The following is a 16,482-nucleotide window of genomic DNA, read 5'->3' as shown; positions in this document are numbered from 1 at the left end:
ATATCCAGGTAGCACACATGAGTCCTACATCTTTCGGCACAGTGGAATTTACACAAGACTACTGACTGGGGAGTTTGGTGAAGGATATCAACTGGGTAATGTAATAGTTGACAATGTCGCATTGATGTAAATGTGATGTCACATATAACAAGTACTCATTTTACTCTCCTGTCATTCCAGGAGACAGTGCCTACGCCGTGCGGTCATTCATACTGACGCCCTATCTGAATCCTGCAACGCCAGCCGAAAGGAGGTATAATGCTGCTCACAGGACAACCCGCAGTGTTGTAGAGAGGACCTTCGGCCTGCTGAAGAGCCGTTTCAGATGCATACACAAGAGTGGTGGTGCACTACAATACAGCCCTGAAACAACATGCAAAATCATGGCTACATGTGTTATGTTGCACAATATAGCTACAACGAGGGGCATACCTGTGCAACCCACCGAGCTGGACTCAGATGAGGCTCTTGATCCCTTGCCATCCCTTCACCCAGTAGACAGAAGCAGCGTAGCAGAGGGCAGACAAAGACGGGCTGACATCACGCGCAGCCATTTCTGATGCATGTGATGACAATACCAAGTATATTATATGTATTGCTGTATGCAGAATCTTTATTGCCTTGACTTCAGGTAAGATATGTGTGATTAGGACATAGCTATGCACTATACACAAACAGGTGCGAGTAACAGTGTCACACTATTAACATCATAATATAACTGTTTTGCTACATGTTAAGCTAGTCCCCGCCACCCCTCAACATTACTTCCTACGTCCACGCACTCCACTTGAGTGCTCAGTGGCCTCGGTGGCTCCTCTGGTAGTGGGTTCAAAGACAGTACTGTGTCTGGTACTGCGATGCCTAGGATCCATCACAGGGGCTGTGAGACTGCTGAGGCTAGAGAGCTCCGCACTTTCCCCACCACCCAGTTCGCTGTTTGCGGCACTCCATGCTGTCTGCATTGTCTCCAAAACATTGGTTATTTGCACCAATCCTTGTGCAACATCCCCACTGCAATGTGCCATCTCCACTTGTATGCCCACAGCATGTCGTGATATCAAGGCAGTTGAGGCGGAGAGCCGATTGACAGATCTGCAGAACCCATCCAACCTGCCCATCAATTGGTGATGGCGCCTACGGTGGCTGACATGCTCCTGCTGAATCACAGTGCAGAGTTTCCTAATGGCGTTTGTCATCTCCTTTGCATTTTTTGCTGCAGTTTGCGGTCCCTCATGCAGCTTGCCCATGTTTTTATTAAGAGACTCTAACTGCTTGTGCATTACTCCCATGTTGTCATTGTGAGAACCAAACTACCTTGTGCATTGTGCCAATGTTATGATTGATTGACACCAACTGCCTGTGCACTGACCTCATGTGTTTACATTGCAGGCGCTGCACTTTCAGCATGGAAACCTCAAGGCCGCCAAAAAGTGATGGGCCCTCACCTTCCTCAGTGCACTGTCTGCCTTCTTTGTGACGCCTCGTGAGTGGAGTGGACTGATGCTGGGGCAGGGACTGCTGTCTTACTGTGATTCTAGCCTCTGGGTGTGGTGTGGGTTCTTCATCCGGCCTTTCATCAGAGTCCAGGTTATACTCTGGGAGAGGTAGCACTCTTGCCCTGTGTCTAGTTGGTGCAATAATGAAGGACTGACTGGTGTTTGAGTCGGACTGTGGCTGTGTTCCGCTATCCCCCACATTTCCACCTTCTGCTGCATCCGGGCCCGTAACATCTACAACAACAATGTACAGCATGTCATTTTTGATTATTACACAAATAGTTGCATAATAGTATTAAATGTACACTGGCATAGTATCACTAAGAGTCCTTTGCGTTGCTTCTCTATTTGGCTTAACACTATTTTGCTATTTATGTGGTATTTGCACTTTAGGGGTGTAGACTACCACTCCCGTAAGGCATTGTAGTGTTGTATGCAAGATGTGGCATGGACTACTTATCACACTGCATAGTGCCAATAGCTATTTTCTAAGGGGCATTTGTACATGCACATATGGGGAGACACATAATTACTGCCCTTACCTTTGCTAGTGCTGAGTGTGCCTAAGGTGTCAATGTCAGTGACACCACTGACAGCTTCAGGAAGCAGTGTCGACTCCACCATGTCGTCCATTGGTGTGGATGGTGTCTGGGTGGTTGGTCCTCCTCCGGTGCTCCTTGCCTCCTTTAGCCTGCTGGCTACCCTCTCTTTGGCACGGGAACGCAAGCCGTACCAAAGCTTGCATATCTTCTCCACAGAGCGCTGCGCAACACCCACTGCACATATTTTGGTCTAGATGTCTGACCACAGTTTCCTCTTCTCACTTTCAGGTACTTGGAGTGAGTTCTTCCCAAAATGTTTGTCATGGTTTCTGACCACCCGCTCAGTGAGCACCTTCAATTCCTGCTCACTGAATTTGAGCTTGCGCTTCCTGTCACCTTTCTCCTTCACATTCCCATCAGTGGCCATGTTCCTATTTGGTCCTGGCTGGCTCACAAGACTGCCTCCCTGGTGCTGAGCATTGTCTCTCTGCCTGCTCCTGTGGGTGTGGCTTCTGGAAACAGCATGGGCTGACTCACCTCATGGTTGTGATGTCATCAGGCTGTTCCGGTTTGCCGTTTTTTTCACAATTTGCGATTTGCAAATACCAATTAGCTATTTTTTGCGATTCGGTATTTGCAACTCGCAAATTGCATTTGCAAATTTTAAGAAATCGCTATTACCGACTTGCAGCTTTCATACATTCCATTCTGCATTTCTAATATAGCGATTTCTTAAAATTCATCATTTAAGAAATGCAAACCGGGAGCTTGCTACATCTGGCTCTTTGTTGTTTGGTGTAAGTAGTTTAAGAGAAATTAAAGGAAAAACAAATTTGTATATCTGGGGCCACGATTTCTCTCCAATGGAATTGTGAATGATAAGAGCTTGTGCAGAGATCTGCAGCGCTCTGATTGGCTGCCAACACTTCAACCAGGCCATTTTTGGACATCCTGATGCCTTAGCTCTGGTGCAAAAAAAAAACATTTTGTTAAAACAAAATTGCAGCAAATTTGTGACATAATTGCAAATTTGCGGCAACATTTAAAAAAAAAAAAAACAAGTGCAGTATCCTGCGCTTGTATTACTAAAGCCACTGGGTGGGCCAGGTCAAGGGGGCATGTCAATTTTTTTTTAAAGTAAAGGAGGGGGTCACAAGGGGCCCCCCTTCTAGAGCATTTTTATACCCTGGGGACCACCACCTCCCCTGGGCTCCTATTTATAAGTATCCCCGGGGCAAAAGATGAAATTAACATATGGGAGCCTGCGTGCCCCCCTGCACCACCAGGAGCTGCCACCTTCCAGAGGCAATTCATTCATATTAAGGGGGGCCACGCAACCCTTCAACAGCCGAGGGACCCCCACCTGCTGGGGCTGAAAAAAGATAATGAAGAGGGTCTGTTGCGGACCCCTGTCCACGAGGACCACCATCTGGGGTCAAATGCAAATCTTGGAGGAGGGCCAAACGGGTCCCCCTCAAGGATGAAATGATGGTCCAGCAGACTGCCATCCCCAGGGCATACTCCTACTCACTCTGCCCACCCCCAGGACATAGCTATTTTCTATGACTTGGCAGGAGCTTTGACAGCTCCCGCCAAGTCAGAGCATACACAATTCCACTGCCAAACAGCTCTCGCTTCCACGGACATGGAGCTGCATGTTTAGCAGCTTCCTGTCTTTGACAGCAATGCTGGCTCCCTCAGGAGATGGGAAGCTGATTGGGACCACAAGTGCCTTGAGGCTCAACCCGCGGTCACCCTGCAGATTGGGTTCCCTGTGAGGCACACAGGACAGAAGGCCAGACCCCAGGGGATGGGGTCCCCGGAGCCAAAATCGGTCACCCCCCCCCCCAAAATATGTTAAGGTCAGGTCCCGAGGGATGGGGCTGCCAGGGTGGAGATCAGCCAGGGGAGGGGGCCATGCAGCCCCCTCCCACATTGATTAAAGGTGGGCCACAGGGGATGGGATCCCTAGGCTGAAATCAACCCAGTGAGAGGGGCTGTGCAGCCTGGGTCCTGGAAACTGACCATTCACCCAGCGAGGTAGCACTTACTCACTAACCAGTAAAAAGCACTCAAGTTGTATAGAGAGATTGTGCAAAACCGTGGGCTCTTGGATAAACAGGCAGGTGAGCTTCCGTTTGGGCCTTGATATTTATTTTCTAGAAATTAAACCTCAACAGGAAGCATTTACAAATATAAACAGAGTAGGTGCCCCAGTTGAAGCGCCACTTCTGGAAAGGACAAATGATCCCACCTTCTGGGCTTGGGAAGGCAAACCAAGTGTGTTTAATTCATGATTCCATATTGAAAAACAATCTGAAACTCTTCATGGAGGTGAATGCATCTTTCATCTATTGGAGCGCAATCAGAAACTCATACACCCACTATCACACCTACTCACACCAACTCCCACACCCAGACAGACACTCTCACACCCACTCCCACACCCAGAGACACACTCCCACACTTATTCTCCTACCCAGAGAGACATGGCTTGCGGCCAGCTCCCACCATGCATGGCCACAGGCCGTGCACAGCATAGGGTTGGGTGGTAAGGGAGGTTGGTTGCGTAGGGTTGGGTGGTAAGGGAGGTTGGTTGCAGGGTCTGGCTGGAGGCAGGCCCTGTGGCCAACCCCTACTGCACACAGATAAAGGCCTTGTGGGATGTGGTGTTGATGGTTATAGGGGTTATGATCCTGTGCTGAATTTCATTTTTTCTGGCTTTAGGACTCTGGGCATTTCACTACTGCTAACTAGTGCTAAAGTGCAAGTACTCTCTATCTAAATTGTATTGGTGATTAATTTACCGATACAAATTGCCATATCCTATTTACTAGTAACTCTCTAGTATATGAACTGTGTGCCCAGGGCCTGCAAATCAAATGCTACTAGTGGGCTTCCAGCACTGATTGGGCCACCCAGGCCTACCATTGCAGTGTCAGTGTATGCAGATTTAAACTGTTATTTCAATCTGGCAAGTGCACCCACTTGCCATGCCCAAACTTTCCCATTACTTTTACTACATACATGTCACTCCTAAAGTAGGCCCAAGGCAGCACCATGGGCAGGATGTGATGTATCTAAAATGTAGGACATGTACTGGTGGGTTTTACATGTCCTGATAGTGAAATACTACTAGATTTGTTTTTCTCTATTTGAAGGCCTAGAGTGACATGGGGATCTCCTTGAAATATCCTTTAAGTATAATTTCCCATTGGGAGAAGATACAGATTTGGAGTTTGGGGGTCTCTGAACTCACAATTTAAAAATATATCCTTTGGTGAAGTTGGTTTTTGAACTGTAGGTTTGAAAGTGCCACTTTTGGAAAGAGGGCATTTTTTAGCTCAAACATTCTGTGCCTCTGCCTCTCAGCTGAATACATGTCCTGGTCAGGATGACAGTTTAGCTGTTGGTGCATTCACTCTAGACAGTCACACAAAGGGAGCTGAGGTATGCCCTGCATATCTTAATGGCCCCATCAACAAGCTGATGGGTATTCTTGAGCTACAGTTTTGGGCTGAGCTGACACTTGAACCTAAATATGGTTGTGCCTGTCCTCACACAAAGCAGTGTCCACTCCCTGAAGTGTGTCTGGGGCCAGGGTAGGGAAAGGCGAGTCCTTGTGCACTATAACTACTTCTCTTTGAAGTTTGCTTACTTTAAAGATAGAAATGGATATAACTACTGGACCTGCTACCCCACATAATTAGAACACTTCTGGACTGAGGACATTTTGAAAGGAAGAAGAGCTGGATGCTGTAGCAGGTACTGTCACTCTGTCTGTTGCTTGGTTGTGCTGGCATGCTGCTTGTTGCTTCTGTACTGCGAGTGAAAGGACTAGACTCCATCCTGCTTTCCAAGGTTCTCCAAGGGCTTGCACAGAGCATGTCTCCTGTTAAGAAACCTCAGGGACATTAATTACTTCACCTGTCAGTGCCTGGGCTCTCTTGCTAAGATTCCTGACTTGCAAAGTGGTGCCAAATCCAGTTCCTGGCCACTTAGAAGTGAGCTCTGGTGCAACCAGGAATAAAACAAGCACATCGACTTCCGAGCGACTTCGGAACGAGCCCCGCTGTCTGACTCCGTGCTGCTGCCTGCACAGGAGCTGTGGTCCCCGCTGAGCACAATGACCACGACATGCAACACAGGCCTGACACCACCACAGCGCTTCCAAAGCCCCCCACCACAGCTTGAGTCCTGAGTGTCGTGTAAATGGCGTCAGTAAAACCAGACTCTGACTCCGGTGCAGCACCTTTGGCCCCATGGTGTGACTGCCACATCATAAAGTCGACGCCTCACATCTTGACCTGCTGGATTCATATACCCCGCCTTGTCGTAAGGAACCGATGCCTCGCAACCAATGCTGCATCACCTCCCCTGCAACCGTGACAAACTGATGTTTCACCTCCTCTGCTTAGCAGTAAGGACCCAATACCTCACCTCCCCGGTAGCAGTAAGGAACTGATGCCACACCTGCTCCAGCGAACCCTCACCTCCAACTCCATGGAACATCTTTTTTTCCTCAGTGTTTTCCAAGGTACTGTACCTGGGGTTCATGCAACTTTGTGGCGGGACCCCACTCTCCTGCAAGTGGCGTTGGACTGTTGGGAACGACTCCATGAAGACTCCATGATAAGGCCAGTAGGAGCTATTGTGTTTCTAAACATTTTATTAAAATTTAACTTTTGAAAATTAGTATCTTTACTTGTGTGTGTTGTTTTTGTTGTTGTTTTGTTCTTGTTTTACTCATATAAATATTGGCTTTTGTTCTAAACTTGGGCCAGATGTAGGTACAGAAAATTTTGCGAGTTGCAAATTGCGAGTCATACCGACTCGCAATTTGCAACTCGCAAAAGTTTATGCAGAAAGGTGTCTCAGACACCTTCTACGACTTGCTATGGGGTCGCAAAGACCCACCTCATGAATATTAATGAGGTAGGTCGCAAATTGCGATCCCATAGCGAGTCCCTGCACTCACAGGGATGGTGGCCTGCTGGAGACAGCAGACCTCCATGTCTGTGACTGCTTTTTTAATAAAGCAGTTTTTTTTTTTTTTGAATTGCAGACCATTTTCCTTAAAGGAAAACGAGTTGCAATTCAAAAAAATAATGAAACCATTTGGTTTCATTCTTTCAGAGTGGGCAGTGGTCCATTGGAACACTGCCTGCTCTGACAAAATATTTTCAGCGACATTCACAAAGGGGAAGGGGTCCCATGGGACCCCTTCCCGTTTGCGAATGAGTTACCACCCACGTCAAGTGGGTGTTAACTGCGAATTGCTTTGCGACCGATTTCGCGGTCACAAAGCAATTCTACATCACGGTGCGATTCGCAAATAGGAAAGGAACACCCCTTCCTATTTGCGAGTCGGATTCACATTTTGCGAGTCGGTACCGACTCGCAAAATGTGAATCAGCATTGCGATGGCCGTTTTGCATGTCGCAAACTGCGTTTTTCGCAGTTTGCGACATGCAAACCGGTTGCTACATCTGGCCCTTAGTGTGGAGTATTTTTGTGGTGTTTTCACTCTGTTACTGTGTGTGTGTGTGTTTGTGTGTGTGTATATATACAAATACTTTACACATTGCCTTTGAGATAAGCCTGAGTCTTGTGCCAAGCTACCAATGGGGTGAGCAGGAATTATCCTAGCTGTGTGACTCCCTTATCCTGACTAGAGTGAGGGTCCCTACTTAGACAGAGTGTAAACCACTGTCAGCTAGAGACCTCACTTTTAAAAATGGGTCTCTGAGGTACCCCTCTCGGGCACGAAAATGCCCCAAATGTTTTTAGTGGGGTGCGCAAGGATCTGCGGATCATCTGCAGTGCTGAGCACAACCGAACTGTGTGAATCTACAATGGATCTGCAGATCTAGACCCCAATTAAAAAAATACACCAACTCACATACACCCTCACACACTCACTCACACACCCATTCACACATTACATGCCCTCTCACAGACCCACAAACCCACTATCACACCATTACAGACCCACACATGCACTCACACATCCATTTACACACCCACAAACCCACTATCACAGTCACAGACCCACACAGCCCTTCACACACCCACTTATACACTCACTCATACACCCACTCACAGACCCACAAAACCACTTGCACACTCAATCACAGACCTGTACAGCCACTCATACACCCACTTACATATCTACTCACAGATCCACAAAACAACTACCACACCCAGTCACAGACCCACACAGTCACTCACACACCATCATACACACCCACTCACACACCCATACAGCCACTCGAACACCCACTCAGAGACCCACAAAACCCCTCACAAACCCATTCACAGACCCATGCAGCCACTTAAACACCAACTCATACAGGTGCATGCCCTCTTGCATACCCACACAACCACATACACCCAGTTACACACCCATACATCCATTCATACACCTACTCTTAGACCCACAACGTGGGGTTGGCTGCATGTAGAAGGTCGACAAAAGGCCTGGCTGCAGGCCAGGCCCTGCAGCCAATTCCCTGCTTCACATGGCCAAAGAACATGTGCAAGGTGGGGCTGGCTGCATGAGGGGGTTTATCTCCATGTGGCCAATTCCCCATCATGCAAAGCCAAGGGTGGTGCATGGCGGAGGTTGTATTACTGTATAGTAATTAAGTACTACTTTATGTCCAAAAAAACACAGAAATTCACTGAAATAAACAAAGGTGACAGGGACGTTATAGTTGGGAAATAGAATTTAAGAAACCTTAGAAATTCACTAAAAATATAAAGGTTACATGGACATTGTAGTTAGGTTAAAATTTTACATGCACATAGAAATTCTGCAGTTATAGTTATACTTATCTAAAAAAAACTATAACTCATGTCCTATGGTGATTATAACTTGTGCCCTCACCATGCACTGACAATTACCTCATATATTACATCACCTATGACCTCTTCTATCACATCATTGATAATACCACTGGATCATTTGCAGTGAAATTATTGATGAGAAAACTGTGCATGGCAGGGGCACCAGGTATAGTTACCATAGGACTTGAAAAGCCTATGACACAATTGGGGCCATTAAGCTTTAGCACAACAAGTTTGGATACACTTGGCAAGACAACGAGCTAACCTGGATTTGAAAATGACAAACCACTTGTGTGGCTTGGACTATGGCATGAAGAGTTGTTGGGTCTTATGAAAGGGTTTTGTTCTATCCACATAATACATCAATGCCCTTTTGACATCCAGGGTATGCAAGGCACATTCCTCTACAGACTCTTGATGTGCAAAGAAAACTGGCAACTCTGATGTTTGATTGAGATGAAAACTGGAAACCACTTTTGGGAGGAATGTGGGATTGATTCTGAGGATTACCCTATCTAGATGAGCCCGGAAGAAAGGCTCTTCCAAGGTGAGAGTGTGTACCTCACTGACTTGCCTAAGGGAAGTAACAGCTACAAGGAAGGCTACCTTTCATGAAAGAAATTGAAGCAGACATAATAAAGGGGATCAAAAGGAGGACCCATGAGCCTAGCTAGAATGATGTTGCGATTCCACATTGGAAGAGGAGGTGTCACTGGCGGTATAACCCGCTTAAGCTCTTCCATGAAAGCCTAAATGACTGGTACTCTGAACAGTGAAGTGTGATGCATATTCTGTACTTAAGCAGTCACAGTGATCAGTTACACATGAACGGAGATTTGCGCAAGACCTGACTTCTGAAGGTGAAAGAGGCAATAGACAATGTCTTGTACAGACATTTAAATTTTACCGAGAGGATGTACTTGTTGAGGGGCTGGAGGTCGAGTATGGGCCTGAGGGAGCCAGCTTTCTTGGAAATGAGAAAGTGAAGGGAGTACACCCCTCTGCCATGATGTAGTGGCGGCACCAGCTCTATGGCCGCATTGGCAAGTAGTGTGTGCATCTTCTCTTGGAGCAGGCACTGATGTTCTGTGGACAACTTGTGTGGGTATGGGGTGGTGTTTGGATAAGTTCAAAACAATACCCCTCCCCTATGATTTCTAGAACTGAGTGGTAAAAGCTAATTACTTTCCAGTGAGGCAGTAACCCCTACAATATGCCTCTGACAGGTGTTGGATGGTCGAGGGAAAGGAGGAGAGCATCTCTGTTGTAGTTCAATGGCTCCTTTAGGAATTGCCCCTTTGCCTCTACCGTTACCATTGTCCGCCATGCTCCCCCTGTAGGAACCCCATGAAGGTGTCTGCTGCTGTTGCCTGGATAGATGGTGGAAGTCTCAAGTGTGGCAACTGTCTTGGCTACACCACGGTACTGGGGGTGCCAAAAGGAGCCGTGGGTAATGCAGGTCTGTAGGGCACCCATGGCCTTAGCTGTATCAGTGTCCTTCTAGATCTTTTTGAGCATCTCATCGACCTGAGGGCCAAAAAGATGCTTGCCTTAGAAAGGCACATTTAGAAGGTGATTAAAACCAGAGACACATAGACATACATGGCGGTGGAGAAGGAGACTACAATTAATGTCTCAAGCAATTGTGTCCTCAGCATCCAGAGCACACTGGATGTTGATATTGGAGATAATCTTCTGCTACATTATCAACTCATGGACCCCTTGAGTTGTTGTTCTGGGAGATGTTAGATTAGATCCTTCATGTTGTCCCAGTGGCCATGTTCATACGGGGCATGCAAACTCACAGAGTTGGTGATGTCCCACTGCGTGGCAGATTGCTCTGCCACACATTTGCCAGCAGCATCTGTTTTCTTGCTCTGTCGGTCTAGAGGAGGGGCATCACCTGTGCCCTGCAAAATTAGCTCTCTTCCTGGATGTATGTACCACTAGAGAACTGGGAGTAACTGCCCAATGATGTAAGAGAGGGCTGAGGGAGTAGCCTTACATTTTTTGTCAACTTGTGGTGTGATGATACAGGCTATCATGGGCTCTTTGTAGATGTGCTTTGCAGGCTTGAGCATGCCCTTAAAATACTGGAGAAAGCTCTATGTGGAAGAGAGGGTTTCCAGTAGGAAATCATCTTCCTCAGATTGGACACACAGATCAACAGTAGCTGCTCTGTGTAGAACCTCGAGATACAAGGTGGTATTATCAGGGGTAGAGGATTTTATGGGGGATAAATCCAGGTTGGTGTTTGCTGGGGGATCAGCCTGATAATCTTCCCGAGGGTCAAGCAGGAGCCTTGAGTCACATGGAGGATTATAGGGATCATAGGGAAAGCCGGAACTGTCCCTATCCCCTGAATATGGAGATCCTCTTGTAAATGTGGGTGAGAGTCCCCAGGCAGCAAGGAGAAGGTAGGAATAGGAGGATATGGAGAAGGTGGTGGAGGAGGCGGCAAATGAGGAGGAGCAGGCATGGAAGGGCCAGGCAGCAGTGGAGATGTGCCGCTATCCTGGTGCTGTGGCTTTTTGGGCTTCTGTTCCAAAGGAAGGTAGAAATCCTTCTCAAAAGTTAGTCTCCTCTTTTGGGGATCCTTGGGTGGTGGAGCATGCCGAGCCAGGATCCTGTCCATGTCCGGCTGGATGTGGATCCTCTACTGGCCAGCCTCTAAACATTTCTGAAGCCTCTGTGGGATGGGTTGGTCAAACTCCTCCGATGATCGCGTGAATGGAGCTGTAGACGGATGGCATCCAGAATGCCCCCAAGTGAGTTTTGACTCCTATGCATTTGACTCCAAATGTGGCACAGCAAGCATCTTTAGATATGGTGCCAAAGTGGGGGTCGATGTCAAGGGGCGAGGCTTTGAGGCAGACTTCGACACCAAGTTTTCCAAGGGCATCAGATCCAGCTCGGTAATTTGGTACCGAACATTGCCATGAGCCAGGAGCTATTTCAAGAGGCACAAGAACTAGATGCTGGTACCTCAGAAGAATGGGTGATAGTGGTACTCACTGTTGTCCTGGGCAATGAACGTTTGGCTGGCGGGGGCCCTTTGGCTTGCACGTATGACTTGGAGGCAGGCTTCTCCTCAATCAGATGTGCCTGGCTTCAGCAGAGCTTCCTCCTTCCCTTTACTGAAGGTTTCTGGAGTGTCCTCCTCTCCTCTGCACTGTGCCATTGAAGCCAAGGCAATGCAATGCACCCTACAGTTCCGAAGAGGTTTCTTGTTACGGAACGGAAGACATGCTTCACAGGAATCCTCTTGTTGGTCAGGGGTCAGGCACAGGTTACATACTTCATGGAAGTCTGTCCTGGGATACTTGCTCTGGGATACTTAGCATAGCAAGATGGGCAGAACCAGAAAGGAGCCCTTTACATTATGTGGACATTCTTGACTGTTAAGGGTGAGGGGAGTCAAAGGGGCAAAGTCCCAATAATGACAATCCATTGAATACGAACAAACCACTTTGAAGTAACACCGGACGGTTGACCAAAGTAAAGTGGGATTGTTGGAACCGATGAGGGACGGTGCTGAAGGCCCAGTGAGAACACCAGGTGGTGTCAGACCAGAGCTCCTGTATAAATGTCTGAAACAGACAGTGTAGAAAAACAATTTAACTATGGAGTTGATGCCCATGCGTGTTACCTACAGCAGGTGGAGTCACCACACCTTATGACTCGAAAAGACTTCTTCAAACAAAAACAATTTGCACATGTTCAAGCCCAACACCAGAAGGCTGGAGTATGCACATCTGTATCTACAGCTACACATGCTACAAACAAAATGTTATTAAAAAAATACTTACCTGCAGGGTAAAATACTGCATGTTAAAGTATAAGGGGTAAACATAAAAACTAATTAGCATTACTTACCTGCACGGTATTTTCCTACGTGGTAAATACTGTGGGGTAAAGGTTACATACCCACCTGCCTCCACGTAGGTTTACCATGTTGGCATTGAGTTAGGTACAATTTATCAAGAAGGGGAAAGGTGGTGGTTAACTGCACCCTTCTCTCAGCTCAGATCCAGAGCATCTCAGGTCCACATCCTCACTTTGAAGAGGAGGCTGAATAGGCCCCACTGAAGAGATGAAGTCATTAAGGCTAAAGTCTAGTTTACATCTCAAGTATACAGGGCTTGAAGGAGTCGCTTCAGTTGCTGAGGTAGACATTAGACCAATCAAGAGTGACTGAGAATCACAGTTCAGCAATTATAGAGAGTTGGAGACAGAAATTCCACTGCATAGTAAGAGTTCCTTCTACTGCAGTGTCATCTTTACGTTTGCAGATCCCAATGTGATCAGGTGGTTTTCAACATGCAGGGGCCATGTTCCAGCCCACTGACATAAGGCATGGAAGGAGTGAATAGTGACTTTTCATTACATCCATCTTTACTCTCAGGGAATAATTTTGATATTCTGCCTGATCTCCACATTGAGAGAGATATGGTTCAGTACCTCAGTTAACTCTACTGATGTACAGAGATTTCCAACATTCCTTATTATAGCCTTAGAACCCGCCGTAGCGGGCTCTACCAGCTATTAAAGGCCCGCTCCCTGCGTTCGGCGAGGGCATTTAACAAGGGAGAGGGACTTTAATAGCCGGTAGAGCCCGCTACGGCGGGTTCTAAGACTATTAGAACATTCTGCCACTCGGGGCAGAATGTTCTATTAAAAAAAAAAATGTTCACGGAGCCCGAGGGGATTAAAATCCCCTCGGGCTCCGTGAGGCTTTGTTCACAGCTGTTGCTGTCAACAAAGCGAACATTGGAATGTTGGCACTGCGGGCTTTTACCAGCCAGTAAAAGCCCGCAGCACTCCATTGTTTTCAATGGAGCCCCCAGCATTCCAATGTTCTAATGAGTATTTCAAGTGGAAATGTGATCATAAAGAAGAGCAACTCCTTGGCATAGTCATGCCTCCACATGCCAGTATATGAGTTAAAATTAGAAACATATCAGGGTGCCCTCCCTTCTAGGGGTACAGCTAACAACAGTTGTCCTGGGACCAAGGACTGTGAGATGCTCAGCGGACCCCGATTATGGCTGTCTTTTGCTACCCAACCAATGGGCTGAGGTGCTCCTTTTCTATCCGTGCATTACGATATATGGTACACATTTTACATTACTGGTCCCTTCCTTAGTTTTGCAAACAGGGCTTCTTTTTGTTCTGTCGGTTTTTAGACCTGTTACTAGTAAGGAGGGATTAATTCTGCTATCATGTAAAAAGTGGCAGTTGTCCCGCCCCCAGAAGTGACACCTCTTCTGTTACCAGGACTTCCAGGCCCCTGGGGGTCCTTCCCCCAGCAGTGACGTCACTTCTGGGGAGGGGTGGAGTCACATGACCGTGTTGGGTCATATGTGTTATGGCAGCATCCTAACCACGTTTTATAACTATGAGCACGTGACTAGGGCTATGCGGCAGCCCTCAACAAACCAGTTTTGCTTGAGCCATTTTTTAAATATTGGCGAGGGAGTCGTTTCTCCCCGAACAATAAAGCATGTATAAACAAAGCAAGCACTGACAAAGCTAAAAGGCTGCGAGCGACACCAGACTTATTGGCTTTGACTTTGCTTGTTCTTTTCAACTTGTTTCTCACCAGAAGATTTATTGCTGTATCCCTTCTGAAAGGCGAATCTAAATGCAATTGATGAATTAAAAAAAAACTCAAATGGACATTTTTTATACATGTTCTCTTCCTACTTATGAACGTCATCTTTGCACGGATGTCCTAGATCTGTCAGTCATTTCCATTTGCGCCCCCGAGTAGAAGCTCAGATTGCAAGCTCTGTCTGCTGCAGCTCTGTCTGGGCGCCTTTCTGCTCAGCTTATGGCGCATCACTTTTAACTTTCTTTGCAGGCCTTGCCTTCTGCAGCTAAGCAGAAAAGAAGAAAGAAGCCAGCACACACTTGTGATACCGCTTTGCATCAAGAGTACCTTATTAACACAATGAGAACTGTATTAAGAAATAGATGAAAGCCTTTCAAGTCTCGGCTCATTCAGATGAAGCACTGTCGAGTTTTTGCCTGCTTTGTAGCGCAGTAACTGCCTTTTCCGAACGGTCTATTCTGCAAATGCTCTTAGCAGAATTGAATATTATGAGGTACTGGGCATCACATCCTTTTTTAGTACATGAAGGTACAGGGCTGCATTATAATCGAGTGCAGATCCACTAGGTATTCTTATTCATTCTAAAATATGCGCTTCTCTGTCCACATCACTGTCCTCCAAGACCCAAGCCGCTTACTCACAGCTTCAAGTCACAGCAAGTTCACCTCACCTCTTAGGACCGCAAGAATAGCACTGCTTAAAATGTTCATTACAGTGCAGTGCAGTACATTGAATCATAATTGAGTAACATTTGGCATTCACATCACCGCATTATTTTTAGTTATTACATGCACGATACCAATTTTGTGCCTTTTTGATACACATCATTAGTCACTGATACTAGAACTTTATGTTGCCCAGGGGAGGATGTCCCAACCAGGCCCTGCAGAACAATCCACATTTAACGACTATTTAGTGACATTGTGCCCCACCCCCACAGAACGTATCATTCAGGATCATCTGTTTGTGGGTTGGTGCTAGAAACATCAGTTGTTTAGATGTATTGGCACAGTGACCCTCAAGGACCTATAGGTCGCTATGTCATTGTTAACAGTTCCACATAGATTTCCAACTGTTCATTACAACACACAGGCTCTCATTTCCAGGAACAGAGTGTGGGTACTCGACCTTTACCCCACTCTGTGGCCAATTGCCCTTAATCTAACAATTATGCCAGGCCAACTAATTTCCTACAATCTGGGACATAAGATGGTACATCCGGCATTACACTTACAGGTCCCAAGCAAGTCAGTCTACATTCATTGAGGGAAACCACCTCATTCTATGTCAATACCACACTGTCTTCAGTCTTTCACTTTTTACCTACAAATAATTGATTCTACTTAGTTCAATAGAAGCAAAACAAGACTACAGCACCAAGAGCACACTTGGTGATCACATGAAAGTCCAGGAATGGCAACAGTGTCTGTAGTGACCTGAATGGATATGGTCCCCCAACATTTGTGTGCTTAACCAACCAGCTTCAACCAGTGCGGAAAAGGGAACTGTACTTAAGCGATTGAGTCTAACAGGGCTGACAAGGCCTACAAAGTGCTATAGAACCACATCAGTGCAATAATGCGCTATACAGGTACCAATACAGTACAAAAGGATACTTACGCAGAATGGGTCTGAACATCATACCAGCTCTTACTAAAGTTCTGTTTCAACTCATTCATCACGTTAACTCCAAGCTTGTGTTTGATCTCCATCAGGTGTTTTTCCTTGTCTGCTAGTACTTGCCTCAGGGTTGAAATTTCATCTTCAAGCTGAAAAGAAAGTAATGAAGACTTACTTTAGAATAAACAAATCGGTTTAAAGTGAAGTCCAGCCCCAGAGCTACACAGCATAGACTGTATTACTATTGGGTCTTCTATTTGCAACAGACGGGATCAGTTGCCCAGTTACCGAAATTGCACACAAATACTTTCTGTAACTTTTCTTATGAATTTTCGAACGAGAAATGTTATCAATGAAATTT

The 16,482-nt window shown here is 46.5% G+C and overlaps 1 protein-coding gene across 2 annotated transcripts in view; it reads right to left on the bottom strand.

The window, feature by feature from the left end:
* The window catches only part of TPD52L1 (TPD52 like 1), a 943,512-nt gene that overhangs the window by 548,009 nt on the left and 379,021 nt on the right, over positions 1-16,482 (bottom strand). For both annotated transcript variants that reach the window (XM_069234805.1, XM_069234806.1), the window contains exon 3: positions 16,122-16,270. In XM_069234805.1, coding sequence (XP_069090906.1) covers positions 16,122-16,270 — 149 coding nt within the window. The remainder of the gene's footprint in view (positions 1-16,121; positions 16,271-16,482) is intronic.

This window comes from Pleurodeles waltl, chromosome 5 (genome assembly GCF_031143425.1).
Source record: "Pleurodeles waltl isolate 20211129_DDA chromosome 5, aPleWal1.hap1.20221129, whole genome shotgun sequence".
NCBI lineage: Eukaryota > Metazoa > Chordata > Amphibia > Caudata > Salamandridae > Pleurodeles > Pleurodeles waltl.
The sequence above is the reverse complement of the archived record's forward strand: the minus strand, read 5'-3'. Positions and strand labels throughout refer to the sequence as shown.